Source organism: Etheostoma cragini, chromosome 21, assembly GCF_013103735.1.
Source record: "Etheostoma cragini isolate CJK2018 chromosome 21, CSU_Ecrag_1.0, whole genome shotgun sequence".
NCBI lineage: Eukaryota > Metazoa > Chordata > Actinopteri > Perciformes > Percidae > Etheostoma > Etheostoma cragini.
The window spans coordinates 5,350,753-5,364,335 of NC_048427.1; the positions used below are offsets into that span (position 1 = coordinate 5,350,753).

The window sequence follows — 13,583 nt, forward strand, 5'->3', positions numbered from 1 at the left end:
TAATTTGAACTTCTTGTATTTCTGTCTTCCACTGTCACTTCCCAGCTCTAGAGAAGTTTGTTGATTGATAGTTTGACACCCTGTGAACTCACTGCTGGTTCAACATGTCTGCACCTGCACCTGAACCTGTGCGAATTGAGAAAGTCCTGAAAGAACACCTGGACAATCTGAATGAAAAGGAGCTCAGGAATTTTCAGTGGTATGTGACATTGCATCGGGGAACTGACGGTAAATCCATCGCGAAGAGCCAGCTAGAAAACGCTACCAGAGAGGAAACTGTGGATAAACTTGTTTCTTTTCACGGGGAAAGCGGCGCTGTGGAAATCACAGTGCACATCCTCATGAATCGCATGAATCACATGGACCTGGCAACAAGGTTAACTCAAGGTAAACTTTCTTGGTTTGTCAGTTTCCGGTCTGCTAAGTAACAGGGCCAGCTTTTTATTTATTTATTTTATTATGAATAATAAATATGTAGAGAAAAAGAATGTGTCACCATTCCATTTATTCTGTCATTTTTATTGTATTGTAACTATTTCTACTTTAGTGGACACACTCCGAAGCTGTTGCTATGAGATTCATGTGGAAACAGAGAGACTTTATGTTTTCAAATGTCAGTGTTTCAGTTTAAGAGTATGTCAAATATAATAATTCCCATTGAATAACCTGTGAGTAATAAGTTGTTTGTTTGATTTGCAGCCATAATGCGCCGAAACGTGGAGCAGCAAATACATGAACTGTTGTCCTCCGCTGTGAGAGACACACAGAGATTCACAGATTCAGATTTGACTATCACTCAGGATCTTACCTGTTCAGTTTGCCTAGACATTTTCACTGAGCCTGTGATGCTGCAGTGTGGCCACAGCTTCTGTAGGACCTGTGTGCACAACAAGGAGAAGGGGAAAATCTCTCCAAAGTGCCCACTTTGTAACCAAATTATACAAATTGACTTTGAACCTCAAATTAATTATGCTCTGAAGAATTTGAGTGAAAACTATAGAAAAGGAAGAAGAGGAGATCTCAGAAATGACATAGTGACTTTAGTTATTTATATAGTTATAACATGTATTACTTACCTTGAAGCCACTGTTTTTAGAGATTCTGGGAACACTATATGGAAAATTGGAGAGCGTGCCTATGTTCCCACTTCCCTATATTCCCACATTTCTAAGATTGTTTTATAAAAAATGTGGCCCTATGTTTCCACATTTCCTTTTTCATAAATTAGTATCAGATTTGATCCCCCTTTCTCCCAATTTGGGGTTAACCATAACAATAACCCTAACCCTAATTTTCAAAGAAAAGTCTTAGAAAAGTGGGACCATAGGGCTGACCGTGGAAATCAGTTCCATTCAGGATTAAAGCTATACAGTAATTCTGCATTTATTTAAGGAACATAAGGTTGATATTTGTGGTTTTGGGTGAAATCTCTCAACAATGTGTTGTATAGTTTCCTACTTAATTTAGTTTTTTGACCAAACAACTACAAACCTGCTGATCCCATCTCTGTGCTTAAGAACAGCCCCAAAGAGCTGCTAGCATGACTCGTCTTGTTTATGTGGTACTCATTACAAAATGCTACTTAATCTATCTTTGCTTTTACTGTTTAAATCCTAATGCAATTGTCTATTTTTTATTACACAGTATTGCATTACTGTTATGCTATCCCCTTTCATGTCCAGTCAACAAGAATGATACCCATTGAACCAAAAACAGCAATGTAGGCCAAGTGTTATGTACATGAGACATGAGACATGAGACATTTTCATTCAGCCCTTTAATACAGTTATGAGTGATTGTGAGTCTCAGGTTTGTTTGCCAGACATGTCTTATCCAGACTAGATGTCAGAGCTGGAGAGATTTTGGAAGATTTACTTTTACACTCCAATAGTATCACTGATTGACTGAACAAGTTGGATCAGGTCTTACTGTAAAGTTTTTTTTTTTTATTGTTTTATTTCAGACTCCTTCCAGGTCCATCAAAGAGAAGCGGGAAACTTTTGAAAAGGTCAAAGAATTTTGTGATTCATCCATTGAGCAGATTATGGTATGTTAGCAGTACGCTTTGATTGCAATCAGGAAAATCAGGAAAATTAAGAAGTGAAGAGGATGACCAGTTCTTATATTGTCCCACAGAGTCAGAGACACGACGCAAAGAAGAAGATTACGGACGACTTCAAGAAGCTTAATTTCGTCCTCAAGAGAGAGGAAGAAACCAGCATAGCTGAATTAGAAAAAGAAGCAACTCAGAAGATTGGTATGATGCAGAAGGTAACAGAGCTCAGCAGAGACGCGTTCTTGCTCTCTGACACTATAAAAGACCTGCACGATTTAGGGGCTGACAACTCGCAGCCTACTTACAGGTAATTATTAAAACTCAGGAAAGGTCCAATTCATACAAAGTAATCTGAAGACTACTAATGCTTTTCTTGTTTTATTTGCAGAACTTTAGGACTGAAATGGAACGGTAAGTATTCATCTTTTTTGTGTGTTTTAGAGCCTTTTCCTTCTGTAAAGTTATTAATGTTTTCTGAGATGCATAAGCCTCATAGTAACAAAAAAGGAATTTCATAATGGGGATAACTGTAACTTTTGAAAATACCCCCGTTTTTAACTTAGTGAGATTAAGCCTCACAATACACACTAACACAGATTCCATCTCCCATATAAACGTGATCTGTGGCAAAGATGTAATGTACATGCAAGTTAAATATGTTTTAACAGAGCCGCTGCTAAATAGTCTAGAGAAAGAACATGTAGTTTTAGTCTCAGATTGGACAGATAGTCTAGCTAGCTGTCTGGATTTACCCTGCAGAGATCTGAGGAGCAGTTAACCATAGTCTCTATAAATTCACCGGAGATTAAAATTCCAACACAAAGAAAGCAGAAGTTTACGAACGGCCGGCCGAAAAAAGTGACATCCGGTGGAATATCTGGTGGTAACTGAGAAATCTTGGAAGTGGAACGTGGTGGAAATAAACTAAAAATCTTCCAACTTTACAAAACTTTACAAGAAATGAACACAACCCTTACATTCTTGATTTTATTCCAGAGCTCAGAATGTACTGCCAGATCCACAGCTACTTCCACAAGCACTGATAAATGTTTCCAAACATGTGGAAAACCTTCAGTGCAGAGTCTTGGAGAAGATGTTGAGCAAGGCAAAATCCTGTAAGTTTTGGGGCCCATAAACTCTGAACAAATTCCTATTTGCACATATATGATCAGGAAAGTCACCAATGAAGTGCTTATGTTTTCTACTTCTGTTTTGATCCTTAGCCTCTGAATGCATACATACATTCATAAGTACATGTCCAGCGCGACATAGAACAACCCATGTTCAGGATTACATGCTCAATGAAGGCATTACTGAATCCAGCCAAATCCAACCACTTCCCTCGGACTCGGACACGGATGAGGACGAGGACAACGAAGGTCCTTGTTTTCTGGACAACAACTACGAGAACAACGAAGGTCCTCGTTTTCTGGACCATGAGGACAACGAAGGTCCTCCGGATGTTCTGCTGATGAATGTGGAAAAGGTGAAGATTTATCATGAGGATGACTTCCAGATCGGCCCATCTGAGCTTTCACTTTCTCAAAGGAAGTGCAGGATACCCAGGGCACGGTTTACACCTGCCATTGCTTGCCACTAGTGGACCGTAGGCAGGCTGGGGGAACGCATATTCATGTTAGAAAATGTTCACGCCGTGGCCCTTTACCTCAGACTGCTAAGAGCCGCATTTTAACTTCAGACAGACTATAATATGTGAACAGGATTAATGATTACAGCATGCAAAACACGTGTACCTGACTTTTGTGTAGGCTACATGGGCACAGGGGTATTGTTTTGAGACAGACTTGAACATGTAATGCTATCCTTTAAACTTGGGCATCATCATCATTATCATCATCCTTTTAGTTAATCTTCATCTTTTTGTAATTATTATTAGACTGGCACAAGTGTGATGTAATACAGGGCTTTCTCCACTAGAAGTCAGTCAAATGCAGATGACCTGTGAGAACCATATATCTCCAAAAAGACCACTTTTCATGGGGTCAGAGAAAGAGCCCTGTTTTTGGCTTTGTGGCAATGCATTTTTAAACGTATCCAAGAGGCTTTTAAAAAACTTTATTTAGCTAAAGAAGGAGTAGAATTTTCTTAACGCAAAGAAACACTCTATCGTTAAGTGTATCACAAAACCTCAAAATCAACACAACTGGAGATAAATGTCTTTCACTGGACAGGAGAGGTCTGAACATTGTAATTTGAAAGTGAAAAGTAACTAAAGCTGTCAGACACATGTAGAAAAGTACAAGTAAGTTGATGAAATAGAAACAATCAAGTAAAGTACCTTGACATTGTTACTTAATTATAATTCTTGGGTATATGTATGTATGTACTTATTCCACCAATGGCAATCCTGCAACATTTTTCAATGTATTTTATTTGATGCTAAATACTCTTGTTAAGAATATAAAGCTTTCATTTCCAATAAAACTAAGCAAAACATGTTGTAGCAATTCATTTTGTAGTAAATGAAACTGCTTTAAGAACTGCGGTTCATTTCTGAGAACTGAAGAAGCTCTAGCTTCCTGTTATCTTCACCTATGAAGGAAGCAAGAGACAGTGTCTTACATCTGTACAGTATGAATGCTCCTCTGCTTAGAAGCAGCCACTGTCAGTGTGTGAATCACATGGCGATCGCAGTTGTTATTTGAGCAGGTAAGCATTTCCTTCAATTTTTAATCTGTTGGATTTCAATACAAGTCTTGACTGTGCTGTCAACATGTACTGTATGTGTCAAATGTTTTTGTTTTTCAATATGTATCTAAGTTTTTTAATCTAGTTTGTATGAGCAGTTATTTGATACGATGGAAGTAGCTGACATGAACTGTACAGATGAAGTCTAGGTCTCATTTTCTAGGGCCGATTTAAGACCATTTATGAGGATTATGAATTGATAAGAATCACGCCGATGAGAGCCGATGTGAAAAACATGGAGCAAAAGAGTGTTGCTGATCAGACAGACAAGGCATCTCAAGGTAAGGAAGACAAATTAAGAATAAGAAGTTCCTATGGTGATGAATGGGACCCAGTTCAGTTCCAAAATTGTAAATGTAAAATTTGAGTGAGAAACAGTTAAACACATCAATCATCTGAAAAGCACAAGAAACATTAAAAAAAAAGAACTTTTTAAACCTGCTCCAGTGATCATTCATTATTACACTGTGTTTATGTAACAAACCGCTGACGTGTTTTGTGGTTTCTCACAGAGATGGCTGCCTCCATTCAGGCTACAGTCCATCATTTCCAACCCATCTGCACCGCTCAAAGTGGAGGCAATGTGGTTGCCCCCATGATTATTGGTTCTCACATTACCACCATGAACATCAATATCTCAACAAACCAAGGTAGATACAGTAAATAAGATGCAGGAGTGGCTGAAACTTGGGGTTTGGGCTTTGCTTATCTTTTTTCTTCTTTTGTCATTTCATCAGAAGAAACATTGAACCATGACACAGCAGACAGTAATGCTCTGCAACTCCAAAGTAAGTAACCTGCTTCTTAAAGTTCCCATATTAACAGAGCACCTGGATTCTTAGAGGGGGGGGGAATCAATATAACCTTTGAATGCATTTTCTCTTTCAGACAAGAAGATTGCAAAATGTCGAGAGAAAGTGAAATCTAATCTGACAGGGAAGTTCAGCCTCATGCTCGAGGGGACGACCACAAACAAGATACCCCTCAATAAGATCTTCACACAGCTCTACATCAATAAGGGAGGAAGTGGGAAAGTCAATATGGAGCATGAGGTGAGACAGATTGAGATGGCATCCAGAATACATGTGGAACAAGATGAATCAATCCACTTCAATAAACTCTTTGTTCCGCAACCGGGGCAATACCACCCCATAAGAACCGTGATCACACAGGGAGTTGCTGGCATCGGAAAAACGGTATCTGCCAATAAATTCACTCTAGACTGGGCTGAGGGGAAAGAAAACACCAACCTGGATTTTGTATTTCCTCTCTCTTTCCGAGAGTTGAATCTGATGAGAAAGAAAACCTTCAGTCTGGTGGAGCTTCTCAGTGTCTTTTTCCCTGAAACAAAAGACACAGGAATCTTTACCAACGGTGAAAACAAAATGCTCTTCATCCTGGATGGCCTGGACGAGAGCCGTCTGTCTTTGGACTTCCACAAAAGTGAAATAATTTCCGATGTGTCGCAGACGACCACGATTGCGGTGCTTCTGATCAACCTCATCAGGAGAAGACTGCTTCCTTTGGCTCTTGTTTGGATAACATCTCGCCCCATGGCTACCCATCAGATCCCTCTGGAGTACGTAGATCTCGTGACGGAGGTGCGAGGGTTCAACAACCTCCAGAAAGACGAGTACTTCAGGAAGAAAATCAGTGATAAGAGCTTAGCAAAAAAGGTGATCGCGCATGTGAAATCCTGCAGGAGTCTCCACATCATGTGCCACATTCCGGTCTTCTGCTGGATGGCGGCAAGTGTTCTTGAGAAGAGGTTGCCGACGATAGACAGTAAAGACACGCCAAAGACTCTCACTCAGATGTACATACATTTCTTGTACTTGTACGTGGAGGACATGAGGAAGAGGCTTCCTGGAAGAAGAGAGTCAAATGCTGACTGCATGAGAGATAACCTCATGGCATTGGGCAAACTGGCCTTCAAAGAGCTCGAGAAGGGCCACCTGATCTTCTATGAGAGCGACCTCAAGCTCAATGGTATTGATGTCACGCAGGCGTCAATGTTCTCAGGGGTCTACACGCAGATCTTCAGTGAGGAGATGACACTGTGCAAAGAGAAGATGTTCTGCTTTGTGCATCTGAGCGTCCAGGAATTCTTTGCTGCGCTGTACGTCAACCTCACGTTCAACAACAACAACATCAACGTTCTGGTCAAGAAGTCGTCCGCCTCGAGACGTTTCCCGTTCAGAGACTCATCCGAGCTCATCCTCTACAAAGAAGCAGTAGAAAAGGCTTTGCGGTGCGAAAATGGACATTACGACATCTTTTTGCGCTTTCTTCTGGGCCTGTCTCTGGAATCCAACCAGACTCTGTTGAAACATCTAATGACGAGCAACAGAACAACGCCAAGGGCAAGAACAGAGATCATTAAGCACATAAAGGAGAGGATCAGGGCAAATCCATCCCCAGACAGGTGTCTCAATCTCTTTCACTGTCTGAACGAGCTAAACGACCACTCGCTCATGGAGGAGATTCAGAGCTACCTGAGCTCGGGCAGTCTTGACAAGGCCAAACTTTCCCCTGCCCAGTGGTCCACTCTGGTCTTTGTATTACTGACCTCAGAAGAAGAGCTGAATGTGTTTGAACTGAGCAACTACATCAGATCAGAGGAAGGTCTTCTGAGGCTGCTGCCTGTCCTGAAAACAGCTCGAGTGGCAAAGTTAGTGCTTTCTAAAAACTAATTTACAAATTTTTTGTATCTTAAAGGTCCCATGACATGGTGCTCTTTGGATGCTTTTATGTAGACCTTTATGGTCCCCTAATACCTTATCTGAAATCTCTTTGCCAAAATTCAGCCTTAGTGCAGAATTACAGCCACTAGAGCCTAGAGACCACTAGAGATGAGGAGAGAGGGGGGCATGGTGGATGATGGGGGTGTGGCCCTGACCTACTGCCACTTTGCTTGTTTGAAAGCCATGATGTCTCTTTTTCATGGGTGGGCCAAATTCTCTGGGCAGACAAAGCAGAGAAAGGGGAGCTACCCTTCCTGCCCCTTATGACCTCATTAGGGGCTTTCATTTTCTCAAAGGCCTTTAAGTTAAACATAGTCAGCTTCAGTGCTCAGATGTTTTTAGGCATTAAGGGAAAGCAGTCTAAGAAATAAAAAAAATCTATTTCAACACCTGATAAGCCTGTTGGACCCCTTTGGCAGGCTTAGATGCTTTTAGCATGTAACTTACAGTGGCTATAGTCCATGTTTACTATAAAACAAACCCTCAGAAAATTATTACTGACTACAGCAATTTTTATGCCTTTTAGTTTCTTAAAATGTCGTCAATTTTTGCATTAGACTCAAGATACTTATCATATTCCAAGCAGTGGTGAACAATATGCAGGATGTCCAATCTTTCTTCTTGATATTACTCACCTCCGTCATACTGTCTTTCCTCCTGCAGTCTAAATGCATGTAATCTCACTGTGACCTGCTGTGAAGACCTGGCAAATGGCATCAAAACATCCCAAGTTAGAGAGCTGGACCTGGGTAACAACAACCTGACAGATGCAGGAGTGATACTGCTCTCTGATGGATTAAAGAACAGCAAACTGGAGACACTCAGGTCAAAACTTTATTACTTATTTTCTCTGAATCAAATGAAGAGGTTTTATTTATTTTGTGTTTTTTTTGTTTTTTTGTTTTTTGGTACATTTTCTGTTTGTTTAGATTGAAGAGCTGCAACCTAACAAAGCACAGCGCCGATGCCCTGGCCTCAATTATCAGCTCAGCCTCCTGCCAGCTGAAAGTATTGGACCTCTCTGACAACAACTTTCAGGACGAAGGAATAAAAAAGCTCTCTGGCGGACTGGGGAGTCCTGACTGTAAGCTGGAAATACTCATGTAAGTGCCCCCAGTGGAATTCCAGTAACAGGAGGATAGAGCCACATTCTGTTGCTGCTGTACTTGAGATCAGTTGGATGACATGTGTTGGTGTCTGTTTTGAAGTTTGGTGCTGTGCAGAGTGACTGAGGAAGGCTGCGCGTTCCTGGCATCTGCTTTGAACTCATCCCCTCTGAGAGAGCTCGACTTGAGCTACAACCACCCAGGAAACTCTGGCCTGCAGCTACTGTCTGCTCTGCAGGACAACCCACATTGCAACCTGCAGAAACTCAGGTGGGTGGGGGTGTCAACTAAAGCCCGAATGATAACCAAACTGGACAAAATTAACATATCTCAGATACATTGGTATGAATGCTGATAGGTACACTGCAGTGTAGAAGTATCTAAGATGTTAGATTAATTAAATTTACCACAGAGCACTGATGAGATTATTATCTCAGTGCGTACAGTATCTTGGTCACAATTTTATTTTAATAGGCCTACCAAACTTAAGTAATCCTTATTTCACCTTTTTATTATTTCATGAGTTGAATTTAAAACGTGAAATAAATGTTGAAAACTATGTATTGTTATCAGACTTTTTCTTACCTCTAAAAAATCAGTATCAGCCTCAAAATTCAGCAAAGGTCGAACTTTTTTAGATTTTTTATCTTCATGTATGGAGTTAGTTTCTGTAACTTAAACGCTTTTGTAGAAAAGAAAGCTCCACAGATATTACACAATTCTCTTTACAGGTCTAGCAAAACATTTATAAAGCCTTTTGTGGCACCAGGGCCTTCATAAATAAGGTAGGGGGCAGAAGATGTTGAGGTGCATTATGGGTAATGTAGGCGCCAGGTTATGGCAAGGAAAAAGAGTGATATAAATTCTCAATAATTGATGTGTCAGAAAATTATTCTTCTCATATGTTTTAGTGTGGAGCAGTGTGGTGAATTCAGGATTCAGCCAGGTCCAAAGAAATGTGAGTAACCAGCACTTCTCTTTTTCTTTGTAAACTTGTAATTCAGCAGTGATTAACATATAATACTAACTGACATGATCTGATCCATTTCATCAGACACCAAAAAACTTACCCTTGACCCAGACACAGCACACACAGACCTTTCTCTGTTCGAGGGAAACCGGAAAGCGACACGTTGGACCAAGCAGCCTTATCCCGATCACCTGGAAAGGTTTGATTTCTGGAGACAGGTGCTGTGCAGGGAGGGGCTGACTGGGCGCTGCTACTGGGAGACAGAATGGAGTGGGAGATGTTGCATTGGAGTAGCATACAGAAGGATATGCAGGAAGGGAGAGGGTCATGAAGGCTGGTTAGGCAGAAATGACTCTTCCTGGGGCCTGAACTGCACCAAAGATGGCTACAGGGTCTGGCACGCAGGCACAAACACTGCTGTATCCGTGCCACTCAGCTCCAATAAAGTCGGAGTGTATCTGCACTGGCCTGCGGGGAGGTTGTCCTTCTTCAGGGTCTCCTGTGGTGCACTGACCCTCCTCCACACCTTCCACACCACCTTCACTGAGCCTGTCTACCCAGGCTTTCAGCTTGGCTGGGTGGACTCCACAGTATACCTGTGCTAGATATTACATGGACATAGTAACGTAATTTAGTATTTTCATTCTCCCTGCTCTCGAGTTTTAAACTTCATCAAAGGGTTGGCTTATCTACATAACAAATGAACATGTCTCCACCTCTAGCTGTATTTTTCCACATGAAGAACATGTCCAGACTACACTTGTTTTTTTTTAGGTCACAATTTAAAACACGTTTTTAGACAAGCCTTTCCTGGTGCTTTTTGAATCTGTTCATAATGAATGTGATCTTTCATCTGTGTATACATCTCATTAACTTTGTAATGTTGTTGCCATCTTTTTTCTTATCTTTATATATTGACTGTCTCTCAATCTGGTTTTCTAATGTTTCCTTGAGTAACTTAAAAGGTGCAATTTAAATAAAATGATCATCCTCTAGCCTTGCAGATAGTTATGGGTTTATTTGCAAAGGTTTTGAGAGATCGGTCTCTCAGACCAACTAATAATGGATTTTTTGAAGCCAAAACTAATACTGATAAAAACACAAAGATATACTTTATGGGCTGGAGGTCATTTCTTTTCACATAAACACGTAATATAGACCTTTTTTTTGGAAAAGGATCCCATAAATTTGCTGAAATTAGCGCTACCATGAAGTTGACATTGTGCGTTTGATTAAAAATGTCTCTCCAACTATTGATGAATGGATGAATTGCCATGAAATTTAGTTTAGACATTCATGATCCCCTCACAATGAACTGTAATAGCTTGGTGATTAACAACAAACTAAATTCCAATTTGTATTAGTGTAGACTGGAATTAAAAGTCGAGAAAATATTCCTCCAATCCATATATCTGCATGTCTAGATATTAAGAGTAAGTAAAAAAAGTTTTGCAATTTTCCCCCCTTGTATAGCAATATGAATAGAATGTATTTTGGTGATATTGAAAATATTTACTGTACGTTTTGGAATAAAGCTTTTTGTTAGTGAAGACACAAAAACCACCAGAGAAGGTCAAAGCACAATGTGGAGCTTCACTTTTAACAATCATTTTATTAGCAGTCCCAAGAGGCGATGGGGAAAAAACAAAATCCAAGAAAAAAAAGGAACTGAAAATAAGATTACAGTCAATACGGTGGGCCAATCAAGGTCAGTGAATGTAAAGACGGAACAGAGGGCTACACCAAACGAACAAAAGTCACAGTTAAAAAAGGAACAGAAATTGATAAATGAAGAAGACTGAATTGAATCTCAGGGGTAGCGTGTGAGTTGGCTGATCCCTCTGTTCCTCAGCAGAAATTCACCAGGACCGACCCTACATTCACACGCACAGTCTCTCGCACAGTCTCTCGCACACACAAACGCACACATGCACACGTCTAACTCTCTTAAGTAAAAGCGATGATTTTTATATTTCGGTATTTGTGACAGAAACCCACCATCAACAAACCACAGCTGTTCAGGCAGATCTTTAAAATTGTTATTTTCTATTAATTCTGTACAGATTATATATTTTATTTACACACTGAACATCATCAGTGTGGAGACAACTCAAAATTTGCAAACATTAACTGACGACCGTTGCCATGTCGTGCTGGAAATTGGTTTTTGACATCAGAACAGATGTCAGAGTAATATAAAGTCTGCAGCACTTCACATCAACAACAGACAAAATCATCCACAGAAACTAACCATGAGGAGGATTTTCTCGCCGCTTTGATGCCGAGATCAAAAGTTCACACCCGTCCATTTCTTTTATTATTAAAATTATTTTATTTTGTGTCTGGCCTCTTTGCTGCACAGACTTTGAACTAATGAAAGCTTCCTCTCATAACAGAATCATAACAACTTGAAAAGCACATCTGACTCCTCAGTGACCAATAATCTGAGCCAAATCAAAAACGCAACAAATTTGGATTATACCAATTATTGTACCAACAGAGCAGCCATGTGCACCTTTATTTTCAGTTACCTTGTGGACACTAAAACCAGATTTTACATTTCAGGATACTTCTGTAGGTAAAAGTTCATGAGACTCAGTTTGAGCTGTTAATGTAGGCTTAAATTTGGATGCTCACACCTGAAGAAAAAATAATAATAATAATAATGTTCAGGACTAATTCTCTCACATTTGGAAAAACAAAAACACACATTAAGGATGATTGGAGCAGCATGGGGATGGGGGTACTAAGGCCATGATTAAAGGGGAGAAGAGACAGAAAGAACAGCATTTATTTAATTCCACATATGTATTGTATGTAGATGTCCTTCACTCTATTGGGATTTAATCATATAAAAAGCGTTTGCTATCTGAGGGGCATTGACGCACCCAAAACAGCCTTTCAGTGCTAGTAATAGACAGTAACCCGACTACAGTCAACGTCAGCCAGCTGTCTCTGTCTCTCACTCAGTTGCATACATAATTGTTTAATTGTGTATATACATTACCCTCCCTCGTTAGTTATTTTGCTCCTGCTGTGTAGGAGTTGTAGATTTGAGGCAGAGTAAAGCTCTCTCTTACACACGCACGCACGCACTAACACTCACGCATTAACACACACACAAACACACGCGAACACTAACACACGCATACACATAATCTGTCCGCTCGTCTCAACTGACAGCAAGGAGAGCTTTAGTTTATTAGGGTTTAAAAAAGAAAAGATAAAGCGCTTTCTTTCACAAGGAAGGGTGAACTGGGGGAGGGGGAGGGGGTGTCAGTGTTTGGGTCATACTGGTGAAGGTGGGTGTCTTTTGGCCTAGCTGAGAAGCTGGCGGATCTCCTTATGCATGTGACACAAGAAGTCCACGTATGACGCTCCTCCGCTGGCGCTTTTGTCCTCGACCAAGAAGTGCCTGAATATCAGCTCAGCTTTGTCTTCCTGTTTCACCACCATCAGCTGGAAAGAGGAGGAGAAAGAGAGAGAACAAACCTTAGTAAGACCGTACAGACAAGTATCAAAAACTGTCAAGTAGGACTGTAGCAAATGATTATTTTCACTAATGATTAATCATCTATTTTCTTTTTCTATATTGGCACTGATATCGAGGCACATTATTATACAGCATCCAGGCCTAGACAGGACAGAGAAAATAAAAGCACGACAAAGCGTTTAGACACCGGTGAGGCAATAAGGGAAAGAGAAAGTTTACCTTCATGTATCGTGATCGCTGTGCTCTGAAGGATTCAATGATGTCTCGGAGTCTCTGAGAGAAGGGGTTGTCCAGCACTGGCAGACTTGTCTGAAACACAGAGCAGTGACATTCAGAAATGATACACAACTAAATAGAACAGTTAAAATAGAATTAAAAATGGTTTCATTTCAGTTAGACTAATAGCTGGTTTGATTTGCATTGAAAGATGATTTTAGGGAAAGTATCCCATGCCAATCTCTATGTATGGTGAAGGGTATGTGATGATATGGGGTTATTTTAATCT

General features: G+C 40.4%; 3 protein-coding genes across 7 annotated transcripts in view; 2 read left to right on the forward strand and 1 right to left on the reverse strand.

The window, feature by feature from the left end:
- The window catches only part of LOC117936456 (tripartite motif-containing protein 6-like), a 17,302-nt gene continuing 3,719 nt past the window's right edge, over positions 1-13,583 (forward strand). Inside the window, exons 1-6 of one of the 2 annotated variants that reach the window (XM_034859480.1) lie at positions 1-387; positions 700-1,034; positions 1,958-2,047; positions 2,137-2,363; positions 2,445-2,467; positions 3,053-3,119. In XM_034859480.1, the coding sequence (XP_034715371.1) occupies positions 105-387; positions 700-1,034; positions 1,958-2,047; positions 2,137-2,363; positions 2,445-2,467; positions 3,053-3,099 (1,005 nt within the window). In that variant the 5' untranslated portion in view covers positions 1-104 and the 3' untranslated portion in view covers positions 3,100-3,119. Of the gene's footprint in view, positions 388-699; positions 1,263-1,957; positions 2,048-2,136; positions 2,364-2,444; positions 2,468-3,052; positions 3,120-13,583 lie in introns of those variants that run through there. The other variant, XR_004654956.1, reaches the window with a different exon arrangement.
- Positions 4,608-10,963, forward strand: LOC117936426 (NACHT, LRR and PYD domains-containing protein 3-like). The gene is made up of 10 exons (XM_034859407.1): positions 4,608-4,726; positions 4,929-5,046; positions 5,278-5,415; positions 5,503-5,553; positions 5,654-7,436; positions 8,173-8,334; positions 8,439-8,612; positions 8,718-8,885; positions 9,527-9,573; positions 9,670-10,963. Exons 2-10 carry the CDS (start codon positions 4,980-4,982, stop codon positions 10,188-10,190), a joined length of 3,111 nt encoding a protein of 1,036 aa, XP_034715298.1. The 5' UTR covers positions 4,608-4,726; positions 4,929-4,979; the 3' UTR covers positions 10,191-10,963.
- The window catches only part of sec24c (SEC24 homolog C, COPII coat complex component), a 22,815-nt gene continuing 20,403 nt past the window's right edge, over positions 11,172-13,583 (reverse strand). For all 4 annotated transcript variants that reach the window (XM_034859402.1, XM_034859401.1, XM_034859399.1 and 1 more), the window contains 2 exons: positions 13,298-13,387; positions 11,172-13,044 (listed from right to left, as the gene is read on the reverse strand). In XM_034859402.1, the coding sequence (XP_034715293.1) occupies positions 12,904-13,044; positions 13,298-13,387 (231 nt within the window). In that variant the 3' untranslated portion in view covers positions 11,172-12,903. The remainder of the gene's footprint in view (positions 13,045-13,297; positions 13,388-13,583) is intronic.